The sequence below is a fragment of the Plecotus auritus genome (genome assembly GCF_963455305.1).
Source record: "Plecotus auritus genome assembly, chromosome: 11".
In the NCBI taxonomy this organism is placed as follows: Eukaryota; Metazoa; Chordata; class Mammalia; order Chiroptera; family Vespertilionidae; genus Plecotus; species Plecotus auritus.
Genome location: NC_137777.1, coordinates 42,859,552 through 42,884,953, shown reverse-complemented (window position 1 = coordinate 42,884,953; position 25,402 = coordinate 42,859,552). Strand labels below are relative to the sequence as shown.

General features: G+C 41.0%; 1 protein-coding gene and 1 pseudogene across 7 annotated transcripts in view; both read left to right on the top strand.

Annotated features, from left to right (window-relative positions):
- Positions 1-1,008: 1,008 nt before the first annotated feature.
- The window catches only part of UBE2W (ubiquitin conjugating enzyme E2 W), a gene marked incomplete at its 5' end in the record, with an annotated part of 60,349 nt that continues 35,955 nt past the window's right edge, over positions 1,009-25,402 (top strand). For all 6 annotated transcript variants that reach the window (XM_080646266.1, XM_080646268.1, XM_080646267.1 and 3 more), the window contains 2 exons: positions 1,009-1,122; positions 22,102-22,193. In XM_080646266.1, the coding sequence (XP_080502392.1) occupies positions 1,009-1,122; positions 22,102-22,193 (206 nt within the window). The remainder of the gene's footprint in view (positions 1,123-22,101; positions 22,194-25,402) is intronic.
- Positions 22,342-24,002, top strand: LOC308236612 (large ribosomal subunit protein eL21-like; annotated as a pseudogene). The gene is made up of 2 exons: positions 22,342-22,358; positions 23,400-24,002. The product of its transcript is annotated as a large ribosomal subunit protein eL21-like (transcript).

The window sequence follows — 25,402 nt, the reverse complement described above, 5'->3', positions numbered from 1 at the left end:
CTCAATATATCACACCCCTTCATTTTTTAGAGATAGAATACAAGGTGAAAGCCTTTGGCTTCCATTTTCCTCTTATAAACCAATGACATCTTCAGTTTTGGAATCGCTTTTTTAAACGTGACTTCTGATAAATTTTGGCAGAACTGGTGCATCCCCAGAATAAATTTTGTATGCTCAGCTTTCCCTATTCAAATTCATCCCTATGTCGAATGACCACATAACTGTCTACCACGAACAGATTGAAGTATGGATGTGACAGAAGATATGTGTATGTTACAACGTGACACTGATACATTAAACAAAGAAATTCATGTCTAGGGTCAAATGTCTAACCAAATGTCAATGCTGTAACAACCGTAACTATTACTGACTGATACGCGTAAAGTTTTAAACTGAGGGGCTGGGATGAAGGGGTGGAAAAAAATTTTCAAAGATTTCCCTTCCCTTCCGGGCAAGTTTCAGCTCTACAAAACCTACGCTTAAAGCTCTACAAAACCTACGCTTAAAGCAAAGTGTTGTTCTGCTTTCAATTCTCACTCCGTTGCACAAGGAAACTCGTGTCTTTCTTCCCAAATTAGGGCTATAAGAAGCCTTCCATGTTCGAAAAGACCAGAAAGCAGCCCCGCGGAAAGTTTTTTCCATCCCCAAGGGTGTGAAAGTGGGCACAAAGGTGGGGAAAGCCATCCGAAAGGGGAAATCTGTACCATATACCTGTGGTTGGAAAAATAAAACAAACCAGAAAAAAACCCCACGAATCCGGACATCATCAGGATCTCGGAGAACAGACAAAAAAAAGCAACGGTGGCCAGCTCAGACCCGGAGACGCTTTCCCCACGCGATCGGGGCAGCCGGTGGGCTCGCGGCGGACGCCCGACAGCAGGATGGGACCGAGGATCCTGACAGTACCATTTACCTCCTCCCCGCCCGTCCCTCCCGCGTGCGCCCAGCGCGCCAGCCAATCCCGTCGCGCCATTCTCTTCCATTGGAGGCCCCGCCCCCGCGCCCGGGATGCTGGGGCCCCGCGGCGTGACGCGAGCACGGCGGCTCCGCCCCCTGCGTCTCTGGCCTCGCCGGCCTTGTGGGGGGGGAGGGGGGGATGGTTCCATCATGGCGTCAATGCAGGTGAGAGGGGTTTGCAGCATCTGGGCGGGCGAGGGAGCCTCCGAGAGGATGCGAGCGTTTCGTCGGGGGCGGTGTCTGGGACTCAGGGGCACCGGGCGGGCTCGGGAGCGGCCCTAGCCGCCAGTCCTTCCCCAGTCTTCGGGCACTGGGGAGGAGTGAGAGGCGGCGAAAAGAAGGGCGGGGAGGGGGGGCGGCGGCGGGCTCGGTCGGTCGAAGCGGACACCAGCCGGCCGGAAAGTTGGGGGATAAAGAAGGCGAAGGGCAGGGACGGGCGAAGTTTGGCGTTGGCTCGGCGGCTGTCGTCTCGGAGTCGTCTTCCGCTCGCACAGTTGGCCGCTGCCGGCCTGCCCGCCCGCCCCAGGGATGCCTTTCCTCCGCGGTCCCCGGCCCGGCGGAAACAGCTGCTCTGGCCGCCGTCGCCGGGCAGGAGCGGCCCCGAGAGGGGCTGAGTGTGGGGGAGCTGAAAAGGCGTTCCCGGGGAGGGCGGCTGGCGGCCTCTGCCCAGGCCTCCCACGCCGGCCTCCCCGACTGCTCGGCCCCTCGGCTCTCCTTTTGCCCCTTAATTTTTTTGCCTCTTGGGGACCTTTCTCTATGAGCCTCCGCACTCAGCGGACAGCAGCCCGCTTTCTCCCTCTCCCCGAAGCTGCCCTTAGTCCATCGACATCACTGGCCGCCGAACATGCGATGTCCTCGAGAGCCGAGTCACGACCCCGTAGACCTCCCGGGATAGCTGGGCTTCGGTTTTCCTCCCTGCGGCGCCCCACCCTTGTGGTAGCGGTCAGCCTGCAGCCCTTTGCCCTTTCTCTTCCCCTGATCTTCAGTGGAACCTTCGTTTGGTAGGAGCTGTTTGTTAACCCGTGTCGCATCTACCTGACTTGGCAATGCGTGGTTTCCTGGCTTTCCAACTTAATAGAACCCTTATTTCCCGAATCCAAGGAATTTGTATGTGTTTTTCTGGCAAAGATGGCAACCACAATTGGAGTTTTGTAGAGATTGACTCCACGTTATCTATAGCCTGCACTTGATTTACCAGTGAAGACTACCTGTGTCAAAACACGTAGGAAGAGAAGGTAGAACTCTCGTGTGAGTGTCCACCGAGCGCTTTTTAGATTTTAACAACGACTCCTCAAGTAAAGAAAGAGACCACGTTTTTCTTAGAAGGATTTTGAGCTTTTGTTTCTTGAATAATAAGCAAGTGTCCCCCTCTGGATTTTTCTCCTTTGTAGGCCAGAACAGTAGTTTTCTTTTATCTCTTCTCCTTTTTTCATCATCTTCCTCTTTTGTGCACATATTTGGGTTCTCATTTACTTCTGTGCTTTTGTGTTATCCCCTTTCAACCTGTTTTTCATACAGTTTTGGTTGTATGTTGTTGTTTTTTATCGTTGCTTCTCCCTCTGGACTTTCCTGCAGAATAGGAAAAAAATAAGTATAGAACATTCCTAGTTGAAAAGATGTCATGAAATGGTGCAGAGGAAAAACAAGAACAATTTCAGGAAACTTTATACTTTACACTAATCTCCCCAGAGATGTGAGAGAAGTTCCGTCATTTGAGGCCCCAAAAGGAACTGGAACACTAGTTGAACGGTAGCTAGGCTATATGACCAGTTTAAGATTATTTGTATTAAGGTTAAAAATGTTTGTTTTAAGACTGAGAATTAAGATTAAAATCCACAATATTTGTGATGATTTCTCACAAGAGAAGTATGGGAATAACTAATTTGCTGGTTAGATTTAGGCTTCAAGTGTCTGGAAAGGGCAGGTTTGTTTTTAAGAGAAAAATGAGTCAGTAAAGAACTTAATATTGATAATTATGAATTTTACATGGCGACTTAAGCAATGGGGGAAAAAAAAACTTGCCAGTGTAATACTTTCCTTGTCCCAAGTACTACATTTAACTGTCTTATCACCCTTTATTCCTTTGTGTTTTCTGATGAGAGGAATGGAAAACTGATGTTCCCTCATTTAGCTAAAATAAAACTATGTCTGTCCTTTTATTTATACTTTTAAAATATCTCAGATTTTCTGGTAGTATCTTGACAAATACTTTAATATACATAAATCAAGATTTTTCAAACAACTTTCTGTGATTATTCTGTCTTTGGTGAACAAATTTACTTGACCATCTTAATAGCAAAGGTTAACTTTTTTCAAAACAATTAAATTACACATAAAACTGCAGCCAAATTTGTTCATTCACTCATCAGTAATTTTGTGAGGACCTACTCATCTAAGGTGCTGGGGATATAGCAGTGAACAAAAGTAGACAAGATTTCTGCCTTTTTGGATATAAAAAGTCTAATTGGGAGAGACAGGATCAAAATATTTAAGTTAATTACATATTAGAAGGTGATCGTGTTGTGGAGAAAAAGCATGGAAGGAGGTTAGGAAATGTATATTTGGAGGATTTCTGTTAGAATGCTTGGGAAGTATAGAATGCACCAATTCTGTGCTCTGACCAAGTCCTTACCTAAAATGTTTTCAGATTTTTTAAAAAATATTTTTATTGATTTCATAGAGGAGGGGAGAGGGAGAGATAGATAGAAACATCAGTGATGAGAGAGAATCACTGATTGGCTGCCTCCTACGCGTCCTCCACTGGGGATCAAGCCTGCAACCCCGGCATGTGCCCTGACCGGGAATCATACCGTGACCTCCTGGTTCATAGGTCGACACTTAACCACTGAGCCACGCTGGCCAGGCCAGATTTCTTTATCTTAACCACAGCAGGATATTACTGCTGCTGAAGAGGTTACTTAAGCAGTAAGAGGAACTGTATTTTACATACTATACAAATTAACATAGAATTTGATTACTCAAATTGATAAAAATGAAATATTCTTTAGGATCCATAACTAAGGGTAAACTTTGCATTTCTCCTTGGAGAATATCTATTTTAAAGTTGAAGTTGTAACTGCTTTAGTATCACCTTAATTGTGCCTCCCAACGTTTTTTCATGTTGTGGCACATGCAGAAAATAATTTTTGAATAGCACATTAAAATGGGTGAGGTAGTGGAGGTTGGAAGCTAGGTGTATGAAACGTTGAGGATGAGGATCAGTATCCTGGCATACCTGTAATGCTGGGGAAGCTCTGCTCTATCATATTGCTAGAGTTGATCTTTACCCTTCAAGATTATGGTTTTCAAACTCATGTGAGCCCTTTGAGACATGGTTTCCCAGTTTTTTTCTATTTGGAACAGTCACAAATCACTAAGAAGATTATGGTTCAATTATGTGTGTTTTTTTTTTAAATAAATCTTTATTGTTCAGATTATTACAGGTGTTCCTCTCCCCCCCCCCCATAGCTCCCCTCCACCTGATTCCCCACCCCACCCCATGCCCTTACCCCCCGCCACTGTCTTCATCCATAGGTGTAAGATTTTTGTCCAATCTCTTCCCACACCCCTCACACCCCCTTCCCCCTGAGAATTGTCAGTCTACTCCCTTTCTATGTCCCTGATTCTATTATATTCACTAGTCCATTCTGTTCTTTAGATTTTTTTATTCACTTGATTTTTTAGATTCACTTGTTGGTAGGTATGTATTTGATGTCATTTTGTTGTTCATAATTTTTATCTTTACCTTTTTCTTCTTCTTCCTCTTCTTAAAGAATACCCTTCAGCATTTCATGTAATCCTGGTTTGGTGGTGATGAACTCCTTTAGCTTTTTCTTGTCTGTGAAGCTCTTTATCTGACCTTCAACTCTGAATGATAGCTTTGCTGGGTAGAGTAATCTTGGTTGTAAGTTCTTACTGTTCATCACTTTGAATATTTCTTGCCACTCCTGTCCGGCCTGCATAGTTTCTGCGGAGAAATCAGCTGACAGTCGTATGGGTGCTCCCTTGTAGGTAACCGTTTTTCTCTTGCTGCTTTCAAGATTCTCTCTTTGTCTTTTGCTCTTGGCATTTTAATTATGATGTGTCTTGGTGTGGTCCTCTTTGGATTCCTCTTGTATGGGGTTCTGTGCGCTTCCTGAACTTGTAGGTCTATTTCTTTCCCAGGTAGGGAAAGTTTTCTGTCATTATTTCTTCTAGTAGGTTTTCATTATTTTGCTCTCTCTCTTCTTCTGGCACCCCAAAACTTCGGATGTTGGTACGCTTAAAGTTGTCCCAGAGGCTCCTTACACTATCTTCATATTTTTGGATTCTTTTTTCTTTTTGTTTTTCTGGTTGGGTGTTTTTTGTTTCCTCATATTTTAGATCTTTGGTTTGATTCTTGGGGTACGTTGATCTACAGTTGAGTTTCTGTATATTCTTTATTTCAGAGAGTGTATGCTTAATTTCTGACTGGTCCTTTTCCATTTTTTTTTGGCATTCTCATTAAGATCCTTAAAGGTCTCATTAAATTCCTCAGCGGTTTTTAGAAGATTCTTTTTTTTTTAAAATATATTTTATTGAATTTTTACAGAGAGGGAGGGAGAGGGATAGAGAGTTAGAAACACAGATGAGAGAGAAACATCGATCAGCTGCCTCCTGCACGCCCCCTACTGGGGATGTGCCCGCAACCAAGGTACATGCCCTTGACCGGAATCAAACCTGGGACCCTTGAGTCCGCAAGCCGACGCTCTGTCCACTGAGCCAAACTCGTTAGGGCTAGAAGATTCTTGAGTAACCTTATAAATGTGGTTCTGAACTCTGTGTCGTCCAGTAGTTTGCTTTCCTCCATTTCTTTCATTCGTGACATGTTTCTTTGTCTCTGCATTTTGCTGCTTCCTTGTGTTGATGGAGTGGCTTTGTGTGGGAGGTGACCTATAGGGGCCAGTAGCTCAGCCTCCCCAATCACCTGAGGTGGACGCTCTTGGTACACCCCTTTGTGGGCTGAGTGCAAAGTCTTGGTGTAGTTAAGCCTTGATTGCTGTTGGTACACTGGGAGGAATTGACCTCCAGGCCAGTTGGCTGTGAGGACCCGCTGTGTCTATAATGGAAGAACTGCTGCGCTGGAGACACGCTTAGGGGGCAGGACTTGCTTCAGTGGGGCTTTGGTGCTCACTGAGTCTGCCTCTTGAATGTGTCACTTATGGATGTGAGGAGTTGAAATCTGGTGTCTCACACTGACCACTAGGTACACTGGCTTCTGGATCTCCAATGGGGTGCAGGTCAGCTACTGTCTGAGGCCACCCCAGGAGCTACAGCAAGAACTACAGTTTTCTCCTCTTTGCTTGGGGTTTGGAGGTTTTGGAGCTGTCTGACCCGGGCTGCAAGTTTGCTAGGTTAAGCTGTGATGGGGCAGGTCATTCATATGCTAAAGCCGCTGCTTGGAGCTTGGGTGGGTTTGTAGGTTGTCCGGGGCAGGGTCTCAGGGCATCACTAGGCTAGGGTGTGGCAAACAGCGATGGCTGCCAGTAAGCTGGCTCTGCGTCTCTGACCGCGACCCCGCGCCCCAGTGCAGTAAACAATTATTCCTGCGCACAGCCCTGCAAGCAAGCCACCCTCACTTTCCGACCTGATGGCAGACAGTCCAGCTTCTCCCCGTAGGAGTTTGGGTCCCCCACGTCTCCCCAGAAACTGGAGTACGGAGTAATTGGGAGCTTGTTTCCCTTCGGGTTGAAAAAAGCAGCGCTCCCAGTCGCCTGCCACCAGCCTGATTCGCGCGCCTCCGTACCTCAGCTTTTCAGCACTTGTGCACCTCTCAATGCTGTTTGCTCTCTCCTTCTAGTTGTAGAACTTCCACTCAGCCAGCTTTCCCGTGGTTCTGGGTGATAGACGTTTTGTCTTTTAGTTGTAGTTTTGAAATTGTTGTGCGAGGCAGCAGTTTAGGTGTTTACCTACGCCGCCATCTTGGATCCCTCTCCCCTCAATTATGTTTTGTTTGTTTTTCTTTTCTTTTTCTTTTAGGGGGCTACGCTGGGGAGGGGAGAGAGAGAAACAACCATTTGTTGTTCCACTTATTTTTGCATTCATTGGTGGATTCTTGTATGTGCCCTGTCTGCAGATTGAACCCACAACTTTGAAGTATCGGGATGACACTCTAACCAACGGAGCTATTGGGAAAGAACCACTTTATGTTTTAAGAAACTATTCTTAGAGCCCTAACCGGTTTGGCTCAGTGGATAGAGCTTTAGCCTGTGGACTCAAGGGTCCCAGGTTCGATTCCGGTCAAGGGCATGTACCTTGGTTGCGGGAACATCCCCAGTAGGGAGTGTGCAGGAGGCAGCTGATTGATGTTTCTCTCTCATCGATGTTTTTAACTCTCTCTCCCTCTCCCTTCCTCTCTGTAAAAAAATAAATAAAAATATATTTTTAAAAAAGAAACTATTCTTAGAGAATGGTGGGCTCGTGGTGGTACTTAAAATTGATAGGAGTTAAAGATGTAGATTTAATTTTGATAATTGTAGAAATCTTAAAATACTAAATGAAAGTTCTTTGTAGCACATTTTTAGATAAAACATTTTAGGGATCTTGATTTTTTGCTACAAACTTTCTGTCCCCAAACTACAAAAGCAGTATTAAAGAGAATTTTTATGTGATTCTAAACCAGGGTGGGCAAACTTTTTGACTCGAGGGCCACAATGGGTTCTTAAACTGGACCGGAGTGCTGGAACAAAAGCATGGATGGAGTGTTTGTGTGAACTAATATAAATTCAAAGTAAAGGAGCGGAGGGGAGAGCAAGAGAACCGGATAGAATAGCCGTATCCGGCCCGCGGGCTGTAGTTTGCCCACGCCTTTCTAAACATTCGTAAGAGTACAGCAGTATTGGGGTATTCTGTATTCAGCTAAACCAGTGGTCGGCAAACCGCGGCTCGCGAGCCACATGCGGCTCTTTGGCCCCTTGTGTGTGGCTCTTCCACAAAATACCACGGCCTGTGCGAGTCTATTTTGAAGAAGTGGTGTTAGAAGAAGTTTAAGTTTAAAAAATTTGGCTCTCAAAAGAAATTTCAATCGTTGTACTTTTTTTAAAATATATTTTATTGATTTTTTACAGAGAGGAAGGGAGAGGGATAGAGAGCTAGAAACATCGATGAGAGAGAGACATCGATCAGCTGCCTCCTGCACACCTCCCACTGGGGATGTGCCCGCAACCAAGGTACATGCCCCTGACCGGAATCTAACCCGGGACCCTTCAGTCCGCAGGCTGACGCTCTATCCATTGAGCCAAACCGGCTTTGGCTCAATCGTTGTACTTTTGATATTTGGCTCTGTTGACTAATGAGTTTGCCGACCACTGAGCTAAACCATAAAATTGTATTTTGTATGTTATGTTTTATTTTCATTTTGTGTTTAATCTTTTTTTTCTTTCCCTATCAGCTCATTTCATTCACAAATATGTATTATAAAGTATTTACCTAACTTAGCCTACTGAATATACACTGAGTGGCCAGATTATTATGATCTCTGAACACATAATAATCGGGCCACTCTGTGTGTGTGTGTGTGTGTGTGTATTAGAGGCTTAGGGTATGAATTTGTGCATGGTTGGGGTCCGGCCAGCCTGGCCAGGGGGAGGGGACATGGGCGGTTGGCCAGCCTGCCTGCTGGTCGAACTCCTGGTCGAGGGGACAATTTGCATATTAGGCTTTTATTATATAGCATATACACTGAGTGGCCAGATTATTATGCGTTCAGAGATTATAATAGTCTGGCCACTCAGTGTATTTTCTGATCTTAGAATTCAACTGTTTCATTCAGACTTCTCTTATGTTGGAAGTTTTAAGTATAGTTGGTATACTTTTCTAATTTGACCATCCAGATTTATTTATTAACTTCAGGTGTGGACTCCCCTTACGTTATGTCTAAGGTCTTAGAAGGTCAGTGTATAATAGTTTATTTTTGTCAAATCTAAAAACAGTGATATAATTGAGAGACATGGTCAGTTGAATTACTCTTGTGGATTTTCTGCATTTTCTTCCTATCTTACCTAATTGGATCTTAGACTTTTTTTTTTTTTTTCCTGTATCTTAGACTATTGACTTGATTTGGCTAGATGGAGTTTGCGATTTAGTAACAAAGGATGGACTATGAATGTGTGCTAGTTTTCAGTTGACTTAGAAGTAAATTATTTTGGATTATTCATCATTTCATTGCTCTTTACTCAAGTAATTGTATGCAGTGATTGAGAGAGGTGGAATACGGGCTCTTACCAACATTACTATTGTAGTCATGCTGCCTTGACAATTAAATTCCACATGACTATTTGTTGATCTCATTATGAAGGGTTACAGGATAATCAAAAGTTAGAAAATTGACTGTCATCTTGGATACAGAGGCTTACTGAGCACTGGAAACTTGGGGAATATAGCTAGAATTATGGTATTTGAGAAGTTTGGCTGGATGTTCTGGCAGGGAATAGGGCTGTTCAGGAGCTGTTGGACCAAGTGCCCAGAGAAAGGGGGAACAGTAGAATTAACAAGTAGAGTCACATCTAAGTGAACAAAAAAGCATTAAGCTAGGTCCTGGTAGCACAATGACTGGGAAAATGATTATCCTAGCTGCTAGGATAATCATCTTCGCAGTCATTGTGCTGCTCTGTTTTGCAATTAATGAGATGCCTTCTATTTTTGTCCCAAAGTGTGTTTGTGTCTTTTTTTAAAAATACATATTTTTACATTGATTTTAGAGAGAGAAAGGGAGAGGGGGAGAGGGAGAAACATCAATGAGAGAAACATGGGTGTAGTCCAATCAACATACCTTTTCTTTTTCCTTTATTTTTGTTAATCCTTACCTGAGGATATTTTTCCATTGATTTTTAGGGAGTGGGAGGGAGGGGGAAGAGACACAAGACATTGATGTGAAAGAGATACATGAATGGGGGCTAGGGTCAAGCCTGCAATCGAGGTACATGCCCTTGTCCAGAATTGAACTTGGGACTCTTCAATCTGAGGGCCAGTGCTCTATCCACTGAGCCAAACTGGCTAGGGCCATATCTTTTTTTAAAAATAATTGCTGCATTTTGTAATTAGAGGTAGTTGAAATACTAATTAAAATATAATTTGTTTACTTTTTTACTACATGAAAGGAAGATATATTGAGCAAATTGGGTATATAGGTTTTTTTAGTATGAAGATTTTGATATGAGAAAAAATTGTTACATTTTTAAGAAATCCAGTTTAAGGATCCCAGTGGAAAAAATTACATAATGCATATATTGATGCCATCTTTGCTCTTGATGTTGCTTAGTAGAAACCTCATAGAATTCATGTCTTTATGACAGTTAGTTTGAACTACCTTGATTTGATACTGCTATAGTCCATTCTTTTTTTTTTTTTTAAATATATTTTATTGATATTTTACAGAGAGGAAGGGAGAGGGATAGAGAGCTAGAAACATCGATGAGAGAGAAACATCGATCAGCTGCCTCTTGCACACCTCCCACTGGGCATGTGCCCGCAACCAAGGCACACGCCCTTGACCGGAATCGAACCCGGGACCCTTCAGTCCGCAGGCCGACGCTCTATCCACTGAGCCAAACCGGTTTCGGCCTATAGTCCATTCTTATTCACGGATTCTGTATTTTTGAAACCATCCACTCAGAAAAATTTATTTGTGACACTAAAAATGGATATTTATGGTGCTTTGGTGGTGATTTACACAACCGATTGGCAAAAAGACTAAAAAAATCAGTTTCTGGAAGCTTATGTTCCCAGCTGAGGTCAAACAAGGTGATGCTCTGCCTTGTTTCAGCTGTTGTACTGTAAACAAATGTCCTTTTTTTCAGTCTATTTAATGCCATTTTTTCCCACAGTTCTGTCTTTAAAATGGCTCCCAAGGGGAGGACTGAAGTGCAGCCTAGTGTTCCTAATTGCAAGAAGACTGTGTATGCTAGGTAACCTTTGTTCAGGCATGTGCTGTTGGCCTTGGGTTTAGTGTTAAATAACCAATAGTCTATACAGGTGTCTTTAAACAGAAACCATTATTATATTTGGTTGAATGTGACCAAAGGATCACAGGAACCTAACCCTGTATTTCCCCTAGGAACCGTGGTTCAATATTTGCTGTGACTTTATAGAATATAACTACTGTGAATTTAATGAGAATTGACTATTTTGATTTAAATTACCAGTTCACCTTTAATTTGAAATGTATTGAAGCCTGGTTAAAACTGGTAAAAAGTAACATTGTGCCATGGCCAGTGTGGTTCAGTTGGAGTGATGTCCACCGCACACCAAAAGGTTGAGGGTTTTTATTCCCGGTGTCAGAGCTCATACTCAGGTTGTGGGTCCCATTCCTGGTCGTGTGCACAGAAGGTAACCGATCCATGTTTCTCTCCCTCTCCCATCCTCTCTGTAAAATCAATTAAACAACACACCATATTTTTCTAAAAATTGTAATGTTGCTACATTTTTTTTTGCCTTTTTCCATTTTCTACTGTAGATCAGTACTTCCCCCTATTTTTTTTTCCTAGAGTTGCCAACACAATTTGAGTTACTGGTTTTCAGTTTTGGCATTATATTTTAAGTCACCTGGGAAGCTTTAAACAAAACAAAACTATCTCCAGAGAGCAATCTGGCATGCATCTTGGGCATTGGATTTTTTTCTCAGCTAATGCACACCCTAAGTTTAGAGTTTATCTTCACTACAATGGGGGCGGGGGGGGGGGACAGTTTAGGTGTGCAGATTTTGTAAATTGGGTGATGTAATACATCTTAGGCCAGATTTAGAGTTCAGGAGATGGTAGACATATGAAAGTTGATACACCTGGGTTGAGCTTTAAGAATCAGATGTGAGCGCCGAAACCGGTTTGGCTCAGTGTCTGAAAGGTTCCAGGTTCGATTCCGGTCAAGGGCATGTACCTTGGTTGCGGGCACATCCTCAGTGGGAGGTGTGCAGGAGGCAGCTGATTGATGTTTCTCTCTCATCGATGTTTCTAGCACTCTATCCCTCTCCCTTCCTCTCTGTGAAATATCAATAAAATATATTAAAAAAAAAAAAAAAAGAATCAGATGTGAGCCTTAGCTGGTTTGGCTCGGTGGATAGAGTATCGGCCTGCGGACTGAAGGGTCCTGGGTTTGATTTCGGTCAAGGGCACATGCCTGGGTTGCGGGTTTGATCCCCAGTAGGGGGCATGCAGGAGGCAGCCAGTCAGTGATTCTTTTTGATCATTGATGTTTCTATCTCTCTCCCTCTCCCTTCCTCTCTGAAATCAATAAAAATATTTTTTTTTTAAAGAATTAAATGTAAGACTGTGAAAATGTTTATACATGTTCCTGGATGTCCACATAATCACATTTCTATTAAAGAACATTCATTTCCTGAACTAAATATCAGAGCCAATATTAACTGTCTTATAATTTTAGTGAAATCTCATTTGGTAGCTGTTTTATTCAAAGAAACAAAGTAACTGCCCTGAGAGTTTCTTCTGGAGGAGGATTAGTGTACCAAGTACATTGAGATATGGCTGCTGGGTGGTCCTCCAGGCTCGGTTATGAGCTAAGTGCTTCTCCTATACCAGTTGTATACCTAGATAAACCTACACATTTTATCTCAGGGATCTTTGGAGTTGGATAATTACAGCCTCAAGTGTTTTTTTGTTGTTAACAAAATTTTTTTTAAATCCTCGCCCAAGGATATTTTTTACATTGATTTTTAGAGAGAGTGGAAGGGAAAGGGAGGAGAAACACCAATGTGAGAGAGACACATCAATTGGTTGCCTCTAACTAGGGTAGGGAACTGTAACTGAGGTACGTACCCTTGACTAGAGTCGAACCCGGGACCCTTCACTTTGCAGGCCGACGCTCTGTCCATCGAGCCAAATGGTGGCTCAAACTCAAGTTTTTATTGTTTTAAATAATCTTAGGAGCCTTGTATTAAAATGTGAATAGCCCTTCTTTAGGGCCATTGTTGCTAGCCCTTGCATCTTTTTTGTTGTTATTGTTAAATATATTTTTATTGATTTCAGAGAGGAAGGGAAAGAGAGAGAGAGAAATATCAATGATGTGAATCATTGGTTGGCTGCCTCCTGCACATCCCACACCTAGGCATGTGCCCTGACCAGGAATCAAACTGTGACCTCCTGAGACGCTCAACTACTGAGCCAGGCACCTCCCTTTGTATATCCTGTGCTGAACTTTCTTTCAGTCCATTCAAATTCCTGGGAGTTAGGTTGTTTTTGATTCTCTGTCCTGGGTCTATCTTCCCTTGTCCTTAGGTCGAAGTGGACATTACTGCGAATGTGTACATTCTGTATTCTCCTTAACTTGCTGGGAAAACTTAGCAATGTTTTTTAGTCACTTTTTATATTGAAATTCCATTTTGAATTCTGGCTAGTTCAATAGCTCCCCATTTCATTGTTTCTGGGATTTTTTTTTTTTTTCCCTTTCTAGCAGATTAGTTAGTCCTTCCACTCTTTGTACTATTTTTCTGAATTCATAATTTACTCAAATCTACTTTAGTTCTTCACAGCTTTATACCTGACATCATGAACCCACCAAACAGCCTGTTTTCACAGTGTACACGTTTTTTTACCTTGTGTGCTCTCAGCACATTTTTCCTCTTTCATGGATTTTTCATTTCTGCCTCATACTTAATATAGAGGTACTTTGTCTTTATTAGGTTTTTAACTCACTAAGGACAACTCTATTGTTTGTAAGCACTCAGATGTTTTCTAAGTAAATACTCTCCCCTCCCCCAAATAGGTCATAAACAATATGCAAACATCGCTTTCTTGCCCTGTCTTTGATTCCTTTTGCTTCAGCTTCTTCCGTGGCCCAGTTAAAGAAACTAAAGAATTAAATAGGATAAAGAATGTAGTATTTTAAAATTAGTGTAAAATTTCTATTAATTATATGCATCTCTTTCAACTAGATTAGTATTTGGTTGGTGATTATTTCACTTTGTAGATAATGCCTCAATGAAATTCTATTTTTTTCTGATGGTGGTTGCTTTTCTCTATTTTTTTAAAATTAATCCTCACACGAGGATATTTTTCCATTGATTTTTAGAAAGAGTGGAATGGAGGGGGAGAGACATAGAGAAACATCAATGTGAGAGAGACACATCGACTAGTTGCCTCCTGCATGTGCCCCGACCAGGATATGTGATCGAGCCTGCAACCGATGTACATGCCCTTGACAAGAATTGAATCTGGAGAAGAAGAAAAAAAAAGAACCAGTCCTCGGGCTGATGCTCTATCCACTGAGCCAAATTGGCCAGGGCAGTTTTTCTCTTAAGCTTCCAGTTCACAAACCTTAAAATCTTTTTATTTTTTTAATATATTTTATTGATTTCTTACAGAGAGGAAGGGAGAGGGATAGAGAGTTAGAAACATCGATGAGAGAGAAACATTGATCAGCCACCTCCTGTACACCCCCTACTGGGGATGTGCACGCAACCAAGGTACATGCCCTTGACCGGAATCGAACCTGGGAACCTTCAGTCTGCAGGCCGACGCTCTATCCACTGAGCCAAACCAGTTAGGGCCAAACCTTAAAATCTTGACAGCAAATCATCTGAGATCTTGCTTCATTGATACTGAAATTATGTGATCGTTTTCTCCTTAAAAACAGAAATGTGTTTCAGGTTACTTCTCATTCTTGATGTTGTATCCCTTTTCCAAATGTTTTATTCTTAGGATGTGTCTGGGTGTAGATCTGTCTGTGTGTGTTTGTGGGAAGAGATGGCATGAGGTTGTGTGGGGTGAGGTTTTGGTATAGGGATTTTGTGATTGGTTCTCTCAGATCTTGTAGAGGACAGACTATCTATTGATGTCTATGAAATGCAGACTGGCTTCTGATAGCCTTTTTACCCTTAAACATAGTTACAGCTTTTAGATAAAGAAGATATAGTACATGTGTTCAATAGATTATTACTCCACCATTAGAAAGAAAGAATGAAATATTGCCTTTTGCAACAACATGGATGGATCTAGAGGGTATTATGCTAAGTGAAATAAGTCAGACAAAGACAAATACCATATGATTTCACTTACATATGGAACCTAAAAAACAAAATAAATGAACAAACAAAACAAACTCATAGATATGGAAAATGAATTTATGGTTGCCAGATGGGAGGAGGTTGCATGAAAAGCGGGGGGCTTTAAGATGTACAAATTGCTAGATAAGAAAACAGTCATGGGGATGTACAGTACAGTACAGCATAGAAAATATGGTCAATAATATTGTAATAACTATGGTGTCAGATGGGGACTATACTTACCAAGGTGATTACTTCGTTATATAAATGTCTACTATGTTGTACACCTGAAACTAATATTCTGTATGTCAACTGGAATTGAGATTAAAAAACATTTTTTAATGATAACCATCACTGAATTTTGTATTTTTGTAGGTAATCTATATTTTCTCTCTGGTTTTAGATACATTTTTTTAATGATAACCATCACTGAATTTTGTATTTTTGTAGGTAATCTATATTTTCTCTCTGGTTTTAGACACTATTTTAGATGGTGTTCTGTACTTTCACAGTGATGTGTTTAAGTTTGGAATTCTTTTTAAAAAAAAATATTTTATTGATTTTTTTACAGAGAGGAAGGGAGAGGGATAGAGGGTCAGAAACATCGATGAGAGAGAAACATCCGTCAGCTGCCTCCTGCACATCCCCTACTGGGGATGTGCCCACAACCAAGGTACCTGCCCTTGACTGGAATCAAACCTGGAACCCTTCTGTCATCAGGCCGACGCTCTGTCCCTGGAGCCAAACTGGTTAGGGCAGTTTGGAATTCTTTTTATGTTTTTTTTTGGAATTCATTGGGCTTTTGAATTTGAGGACTGATGTATTCAACAATTTTGGGAAATTTTCAGGCATTATCTCTTTAAATGTTGCCTTCCATTCTTTTTTGTGTTCCCTTTGTGTTATTTTTTCTGTTACATCCTAGAAAAATTCTTCAGATCCTCCTCCTAGGTACTACTTCCCTCTTCACCTATGTTTAACCTGCTGTTTAATCTATCATTGAGTTTTATTTAGACGTAACTTATCTGTCATAAAATTCACCCATATAAAGTGTAAAATCAGGTGTGCAGTCATCTCCATAATTTAATATAAGAATATTTTCATAATTCCCAAAAGAAACCTTGTGCCCATAAGCATGTATTCTCCAACATCCCGCTTGCTATTCTCCTTGTCCCTTGGCAAATTCCAGTCTGCTTTCTGCATGTATAGATTTGCCTGTTTTGGGCATTTCATATAAATGGTATCATTATATATGTGGTTTTTTGTCACTGACTTTTTTTACTTAGAATAATGTTTTTGATGTTCATCCATGTTGCAGCATGTATTAGTACTTCACTCTTTTTTTAAATATATTTTATTGATTTTTTACAGAGAGGAAAGGGAGAGGATAGATAGCTAGAAACATCGATGAGAGAGATACATCGATCAGCTGCCTCCTGCACACCCCCCACTGGGGATGTGCCCGCAACCAAGGTACATGCCCTTGACCGGAATCGAACCTGGGACCTTTCAGTCCGCAGGCCGACGCTCTTATCCACTGAGCCAAACCGGTTTTGGCGCTTCACTCTTTTTTATAGCCAAATAATATTCCACTTTATATATACAACACATTTTGTTTACCCCATTTGTCAGTTAATGGTTAGTTATTTGGGTTGCTTCCACATTTTGGCTATTAGGAATATGTTGCTATGAACATTTGTGGACGTGTTTTTATGTGGCGGTGTTTTTTTATTTGTTGGGCCCTTAAATTTATTTTCTAATTATACAAGAAATACCCTTCTACTTCCTTTTTTTTTTTTTTTAATATATTTTACTGATTTTTACAGACAGGAAAGGAGAGGGATAGAGAGTTAGAAACATCGATGAGAGAGAAACATCGATCAGCTGCCTCCTGCACACCCCCTACTAGTGATGTGCCCGCAACCAAGGTACATGCCCTTGACTGGGATCGAAACTGGGACCCTTCAGTCCGCAGGCTGATGCTCTCCAGGGGTGGGCAAACTTTTTGACTCGAGGGCCACAATGGGTTCTTAAACTGGACCGGAGGGCCGGAACAAAAGCATGGATGGAGTGTTTGTGTGAACTAATATAAATTCAAAGTAAAGGAGTGGAGGGGAGAGCAAGAGAACCCTCCACTCTTTCGGCTCCGCGGGCCGGATAGAACAGCCGAACGGGCGTAGTTTGCCCACGGCTGCTCTATCCACTGAGCCAAACCAGTTAGGGCCCCTTCTACTTTCTTGTTGTAAATAGTCATAATATAAAAGTATATAGTTATATAGTGCAAATAGGGATGTCCTCTCTCTTCATTTCTATTGCTAGTAGGGAACTACTGTAAAATAGTTGGATGTGCTTTCTTATCTCTTGTATTCGTTATATGACATTTGGGTAAATAAAACTCTTGCTTTTGTTTTAACATAAAAGGATTTTATGTGTTTTTGCTGCTTGCTTTTTCTTTATTTCAATATTTTGCAGTTCTTTTGTTGTTAGGACACATAGATCCACATAATTCTCAATGCTTTTAGTAGTCTTGTTTTCATATGTCATAATAATTTGTATAACCTGTTGATAGATATATATATTGTTTATGGATTTTTCTCCTACAAACAGTGAGACAAAAACAAAGTGTGCCAGGCACAGTTTTGAATGGTAGGAATACAAAGATAAATAGACCATAATTTCTGCCTTGGAGTTGCTCAGTTATATAAATGCTACAAGAACATAAAGTAAATTAATTGGGGAACTAGTGCTTAACAGCTGGGGAAGATAGATTTTTATTTTATCAGGTATTACATGCTATTGTTTTCTGAATAATTTCTCATTGGGTCTTTATGAATTTTTGCATATATCTTTCTAGATTCTGAGAAGTGAAATTGTTGCTTCAAAAGATAGAACTTGTATTTCTCCAGGATTTTTATTTGCTCTGTCAGTGGCTTGGGCATTACTTCATGGAACGCTTTTAATTAAATTCTTGCCTAAGGTTTTCAGGTAGCAGGAGTTCAGATTGTACACCCCTGTAGATGTCCACTTGAGGTTATGACATTTCGTGGAAGAATTTTCCCCCTCTACTCATTGCTGAGTTCAAAACAGGCAGATTTCACTGCTGTCTTCTGCACCCACTACCTTGTTCATCCTTACACTGAGGGGGGTCACAGTTTTATGTTGGTCTGTTAGATTCCTCACTTTTTGGTTCCTCCCACCCCTACCCTTGGCTTGGTAGAAACCCCAAGGCAAAATTTCAGTGTCCCCGAGTTCACTTTGTTTTTGTTTTCTATAGAATTATTTAGAGTATCTACTCTGTCACTGTGCTGGAAATGAAATTCTGTTTAGTCTTTGAAACACATTATTTGGCTTTCAGTAGACCACAGTTCTGGTTTTTCAAAATCCTTTGTGACTACTCACTCCTTTTGGGCACTACTATAACCTGAAAGCATGAAGAAGTGATTTATGCATTTGTCTCTCTTTAGGCTATGGGCTTTTAAAAAACAGTCTTGTAGCTTTTTGCATTCCAATCTGATTTTTGAAGATGTCAATTTAAAATAAGAATGAGTAGCTTCATTTATTGAAGGCTTTCCATTTCCTAAGGGGGGGGAAAGTTTCAATAAATTATTAGGAGTTAAGGTCTCTAGAAGTGTATTTAGAATTCAGTAGGAAAGAAAACATTTCCTTAATATGCTTGAATCAGTATTTTAAAATAAAATTTTATTGCTTAGCATCTCACCCAGAAATAAATGGCAATTGTTATAATTATTTTTAAAATACATTTTTATTGATTTCAGAGAGGAAGGGAGAGGGAGAGAGAGTTAGAAACATCAGTGATGAGAGAAAATCATTGATTGGCTGCTTCCTACATGCCCCCTACTAGGGATTGAGCCTGCAACCCAGGCATGTGCCCTTGACCAGAATTGAACCCGAGACCCTTCAGTCTGCAGGTCGATGCTCTATCCACTGAGCCAAACCAGCCAGGGCTGTTATAATTATTTCTTAATATATTGGGGGAGAGGGGGAATAGTGGTTGTTATTGTCATGATATTAATGCATACCAACAATTTTTTTTCCTATCTTGCTCCCCTATTATTATCCTTTCATCTTTAGTTAGTTGTTAGATGAAATTGGAAAGAAAACTTGTTGGCCATTGTATGTACTGCTGTATTAGCAACCATTGTCATATATATAGCTACATTTTTAATATTTTCCCTACTCATTTCTATTCTTATGCTAAACAAGGATTTCTATCTTTTAAAATAGTTTCATAAATCTGTCACTTTGAGATAAAACTTCACAAGATGTGAGGCCCAACTCCCCATCCCCTTAAACTTGCTCCATTTCTCATCACATTTTAATATACCGTATACTTATTTGTTTTGTTGTTATTTACTGACCATCTTTTCCCCCACTATCATTTAAGCTTTACAGGTCCAGGAATCTTGTCAGTTTTTCCCTTTATTATTATTGCCATTGTTAGTACCTAAGAGGAATATATTCTGTTCTGTTTTTTTTAAATATATTTTTATTGATTTCAGAGAGGAAGGGAGAGAGAAGAGAGCGAAACATCAATGCTGAGAGAGAATCACTGATTGGCTGCCTCCCTCACACCCCACACTGGGGACTGAGCCCACAACCTGGGCATGTAACCTTGACCAGAATCAAACCCAGGACCCTTCAGTCCGCAGGCCAATGCTCTATCCACTGAGCCAAACTGGCTAGGGCCTGTTCTGATTTTGATTTATAATCACAGAAGTATCATTTAAATGTTTTGTGTCTTGGTTTCAACATATATTAGTGTGGGATAATACTTACAGAAATGCATTAGTTTACAAGCTGAACTGCTTTAGATATTAATGGCCTTTTTAGGATGCTATTAAAAATATTTTTAAAATTGATTTTAGAGATAAGGGAAATACCAATTGGTTGCCTCCAACCGGGGATCAAACCTGTAACCTCTCGGTGTGTGGGATGACATTCCAACCAAGTGAGCAACACTGGCCAGGGCACTTTTTTTTTTTTGCTAGAAGCATTTCGTTTGATATGGTATTCTTCAACTTAAACAGTAATGTACACTATAAAACAAACATCTTAGTACATATTTATACTGTCATACCCATCATCTTCAGCTGTCTGACAAAGGAAATGATCAGGAGCTGAAGTGGCAAAAATCACATTGAGATGAAATGGCATGGTTTAGCACTGTGCTACACAATTTAGACCTGCTGCTGGGTCATGCTTTTATTTTATGAGGACTTGGAAAAATCATTCCTAATTTTTCTAGTTAGTTTCTATGAGGTGGTATGTAATATAGTTTAAAAGCACATGAAGCAGGCTAAAACCGGTTTGGCTCAGTGGATAGAGCGTCGGCCTGCGGGCTGAGGGGTCCCGGGTTCGATTCCGGTCAAGGGCACGTAGCTTGGTTGCGGGCACATCCCCAGTGGGAGGTGTGCAGGAGGCAGCTGATCGATGTTTCTCTCTCATTGATGTTTCTGACTCTCTATCCCTCTCCCTTCCTCTCTGTAAAAAATCAATAAAATATATTAAAAAAAAAAAAAAAAAAAAGCATATGAAGCAGGTCCTAGCCAAGTAGCTCATTTGGTTAGAGCGTAATCCTGATATGCCAAGGTTGCAGGTTTGATCCCCAGACAGGGCACAGACAAGAATCAATCAATGAATGCATCAATAAGTGGAACAGGAAATTGATATTTCTCTCTCTCCTCCCTCTCTCTTCCTCTCTCTCTAAAATCAATCCTATATAATAAAAGGCTAATATGCAAATGACCAAATGGTAGAACGACTGGTTGCTATGATGTGGACTGACCACCAGGGAGCAGATGCTAAACACAGGAGCTGCCCCCTGGTGGTCAGTGTGCCAGAAGCTGGGCTCACGGCTGGCAAGTGCAGCAGTGGTGGTGGTAAGCCTCTCCTGCCTCTGCGGCAGCACATGTCCAACTGACGGCTTAGGCCTGGGATCATCCCCCAAGGGCTCCCGGACTGGGAGAGGTTGCAGCCCAGGCTGAGGGACCCACTCCCCAACCCCAAGTGCACAGAGTTCGTGCACCGGGCCTCTAGTCAATAATAAATAAATAACTTTTAAAAAGAGCACATGAAGCAGTAAAGGTTAGTCAGTGTAATGCCAGCACTGAAGATGAGTTTGTTACACCAAAATAATATGATATAGGCGCCAAAACAAACCCTTTTGCTGGATAATGTGGGGTGGGGTCAGAATGGGATTGGGGGGAATTGTATGTAGTTGATACCTGATTTTCATCGTTACTTTCAATTATGATATTGCAAGGTCTGAGGAAAACTTTTAATTCTTAGCAACTAAAGAGCCATTTATAAGTTCTATTACAGTGATTGTCAACAAAGAAGGGGAGTTGTTTTCTAAACTGTATTGGTGTTGGGTGATGTTAAACTTATTTAAAAGTGTCATATATTGAAAAGATCTAGAAATATTACTATATTGATAGTAATATTTGCCCAGAAAAAAGCAGATACTAGCTCTTTTTTTTGATACTAGCTTTTAAGCAGCTAATTCTTGAGTTCTGAACAGATATTTATGTTTGTCTACTTTAATCCAAGAAAAGACGTTTATTCATAATCTTTATAATGTTGCATACAATTCTAATTATTCGGGTTTTAAACCCATAAATTATGAGCTTCTGTGAGTTTTTTGTTGTTGTGTACTATAAATTAATGTACACTAGTGATAATAACTGAAGAGTTGGACAATAAGAACTGTACAAACAAGAAGGCAAAATAGCCATTTGGGGGCATCTGTTATGTTGGAAAATAAGTTTACATATCTTGGGCCCTGATATGTTATATTCTGGGGTTGAAAGATTAAATTATGTGCAGGTGGTCATATTTAAGAAAACAGAAACCTGGGTTGAAAACTATTTAAAACTTATTCATTTCTGAAATGACATATTCTTTAAGGATTATATTTATAGTTGAAAGGCAGTAAAAGAAGCACTACTAATACTCAGCATTTATAACCTAGGCTGAGACCTTACAAACCTCTATGGAGTAGCTTTGAAGTTTTGTAGATAGCTGGCTGCTCTTTATAACCCTTCACAACATCAATTTTTACAACTATTTAGACATACAACAAAAAGTTACAAATTATTATTGGTATTTTTTTCTAGAAACGACTGCAGAAAGAACTGTTGGCTTTGCAAAATGACCCACCTCCTGGGATGACTTTAAATGAAAAGAGTGTTCAAAATTCAATTACACAGTAAGTATTTAATTTTTAAAGTACTTAATTTGTTTCTTTTATTATCAGTGTAATGTATGAATGTATACTTACTTTATTAAATATATAATTGTTTTCATATTTCATCACATTGTCTTTCAGCAAGTGGTAAATACAATTTACAGACCTTATGCTCTGCATGAAAAAGTGAAGTTGAGGAAGGGAACACAAGTATTCTCTCTAACTCAGCTCCTTCCTTGGGAGTGGAGCAGAAGTGTCTTCCCAGATATGATACCAAGAAGAGTAGAGAGAGATGCGTACCTTCTCTTAAAAATGAATTTGAATTAGTTTAAAATATTTTCACGAGTATCATTCTAAGATCTCACAACCTAGTATGGTCTATTCTTACTGTTCCTTTGATTTAATAATTCTGTTAGATAAGGGTGAATGTTCTGAAAGAGGGGGGAAATATAAAATAATTGCTCCTTTCCTTTAAAAAAAAATCTCCAGCAAAAACTTAAAAAGGATAGGAGCCTACAAGATAAAAGTTTATTATAGGCCATCTTGTAGGACAAATAAGGACAATTCAAATATTGAATTGTGACTAGAGGCCACGAATTCGTGCACCACTGGGGTCCCACGGCCTAGCCTGCAGGATCAGGCTAAAACCGGCTCTCCAACATCCCCTGAGGGTCCTGGATTGCGAGAGGGTGCAGGCAAGGCCAAGGGACCCCACTGGTGCACAATTGGGGCTGGGGAGGGACGCGGGAGGGCTCCAGGGTGTATCCGGCCTGTCTCGCTCAGTCCAGATCAGCTGGACACCAGCAGCAAGCTAATCAATTGGTTGGAGTGTCTGCCCCCTGGTGGTCAGTGCACGTCATAGTGACTGGTCGACCAGTTACCTGTCTGCCCCCTGGTGGTCAGTGCACATCCTAGCAGCTGTTCAACCGGTCATCTCGCTGCCCCCTGGTGGTCAGTGCATGTCATAGCGAGTGGTTGAGTGGCCTTAGCATATTATGCTTTTATTGGTTGAATGGCTGACCAGTCAACCAGACACTTAGCATATTAGGCTTTTATTATATAGGCTATTTTAGGTTCAGAGAGCAAAAGTAACCAAAATTCACACAATAGAGGGTTGGGGGACATACTCATCCTTCTAGAGGAAAAAATTTTGGTTACCTTTCACTTTGACATTTGAGTTAAGACAGGAGTCAAACATTAAGAACAGGAATATGGCTTTTCGGCCAGAACCACCATCTTCCAGGTCGGCCCTGCACATGGCTCCCGGCGACCGTGGTTCCACAGATTAATTTGCCAAAATGACACAAAGGGAAAGCGGAGAGGCACCCGCTATATGTTTCTAGGCCTTTTAGAAAACATGGAGTTGTTCCTTTGGCCACATACATGCGAATCTACAAGATGATATTGTGGACATCAAGGGAATGGGCACTGTTCAAAAAGGAATGCCCCACAAATGTTACCAAGCAAGTTAAGGGCAAGATTCTTGCAAAGAGAATTAATGTACGTATTGAGCATATTAAGCACTCTAAGAGCCGAGGTAGCTTCCTGAAACGTGTGAAGGAAAATGACCAGAAAAAGAAGGAAGCCAAAGAGAAAGGTACCTGGGTTCAATTGAAGCATCAGCCTGCTCCACCCAGGGAAGCACACTTTGTGAGAACCAATGGAAAGGAGCCTGAGCTGCTGGAACCCATTCCCTATGAATTCATGGCATAATAAGTGGGGAAAAATAAAAAAGACTTCTGTGCTGATGATAATGTTTCTTTTAATTGAGTGGAAATGTGGCGTCCCTCCCCCCCAAAGAATAATTAAAGAAAACTTTGTGTCACCCTAACTGGTTTGGCTCAGTGGATAGACCATCAGCCTGCGAACCTAAGGGTCCCGGTTTCTATTCCAGTCGAGGGCACATGCCCAGGTTGTGGGCTCAATCCACAGTAGGGGGGTGTGCAGGAGGCAGCCAATCAATAAAAAGAACAACAACAAAAAAGAACAGGAATATGGGCAAGTAATATGTTGATATTTAGATGGATATATTGATGTTTGTAAATGCAGTGCACATCTCTAGTTCTATAACAATATCTTTTTAAAAAATATTTTTTTATTGATTTCAGAGAGGAAGGGAGAGGGAAAGAGAGAAACATCAATGATGAGGGAGAATCATTGATGGCTGCCTCCTGCATGCCCCACACTGGGACCAGGCCCACAACCCAGGCATATGCTCTGACTGGGAATTGGACCGGGAATCTAACCATGACCTCCTGGTTCACAGGTTGATGCTCAACCACTGAGCCACACCAGCTGGGCCAGCATTACTTTTTTAAAAATTTTAATTTTATTGGGGTAACATTGGTTAATAACATTATATATGTTTCAGGTGTACAACTTTATAATATAACATCTCTATATTTTATTTTGTATTTACCACCCAAAATCTAGTATTCTTCCCCCTTTACCCTTTTCAACCTCTCCCCACCTGTGCTTCCCCTCTGGTAACTACCATGCTGTTGTCTGTGTCTGTGAGTTTGTTTTGTTTGTTCTTCTGTTGCTTTTTGTTTTATATCCCACATATGAATAAAATCATATGATCTTGTGCTTTCAAGATCCACCCATGTTGTCTCAAATGGCAATATTCCATCTTATTTTATGACTGTGTGAGTATTCACATGTATGTACATACCACATCTTCTTTATCCAATCATCAGTCAAAGGATATTTAAGTTGTTTCCATGTCTTGGCCACTGAATAATGTTGCAGTGAACATAGAGATACCTATATCTTTACAAATATTTTGGGTAGATACCCAAAAGAGAGGTTGCTGGGTCATATGGTAGCTCTATTCTTAATTTTTTGAGGAATCTCCATACTATTTTCCATAGAGGCTACTCCAATTTACATTTCCATCAGCAGTGTATAATGGTTCCTTTTTCTCTATATCCTCTCCAATACTTGTTATTTCTTTTTTTTTTTTTAATATATTTTATTGATTTTTTACAGAGAGGAAGGAAGAGTGACAGATAGTCAGAAACATCGATGAGAGAGAAACATCAATCAGCTGCTTCCTGCACACCTCCTACTGGGGATGTGCCCGCAACCAAGTTACATGCCCTTGACCGGAATCGAACCTGGGACCTTTCAGTCCACAGGCTGACGCTCTATCCACTGAGCCAAACCGGTTTTGGCTATTTCTTGTCTTATTGATAATAGCCATTCTAACGTGAGGTGGTATATAATTG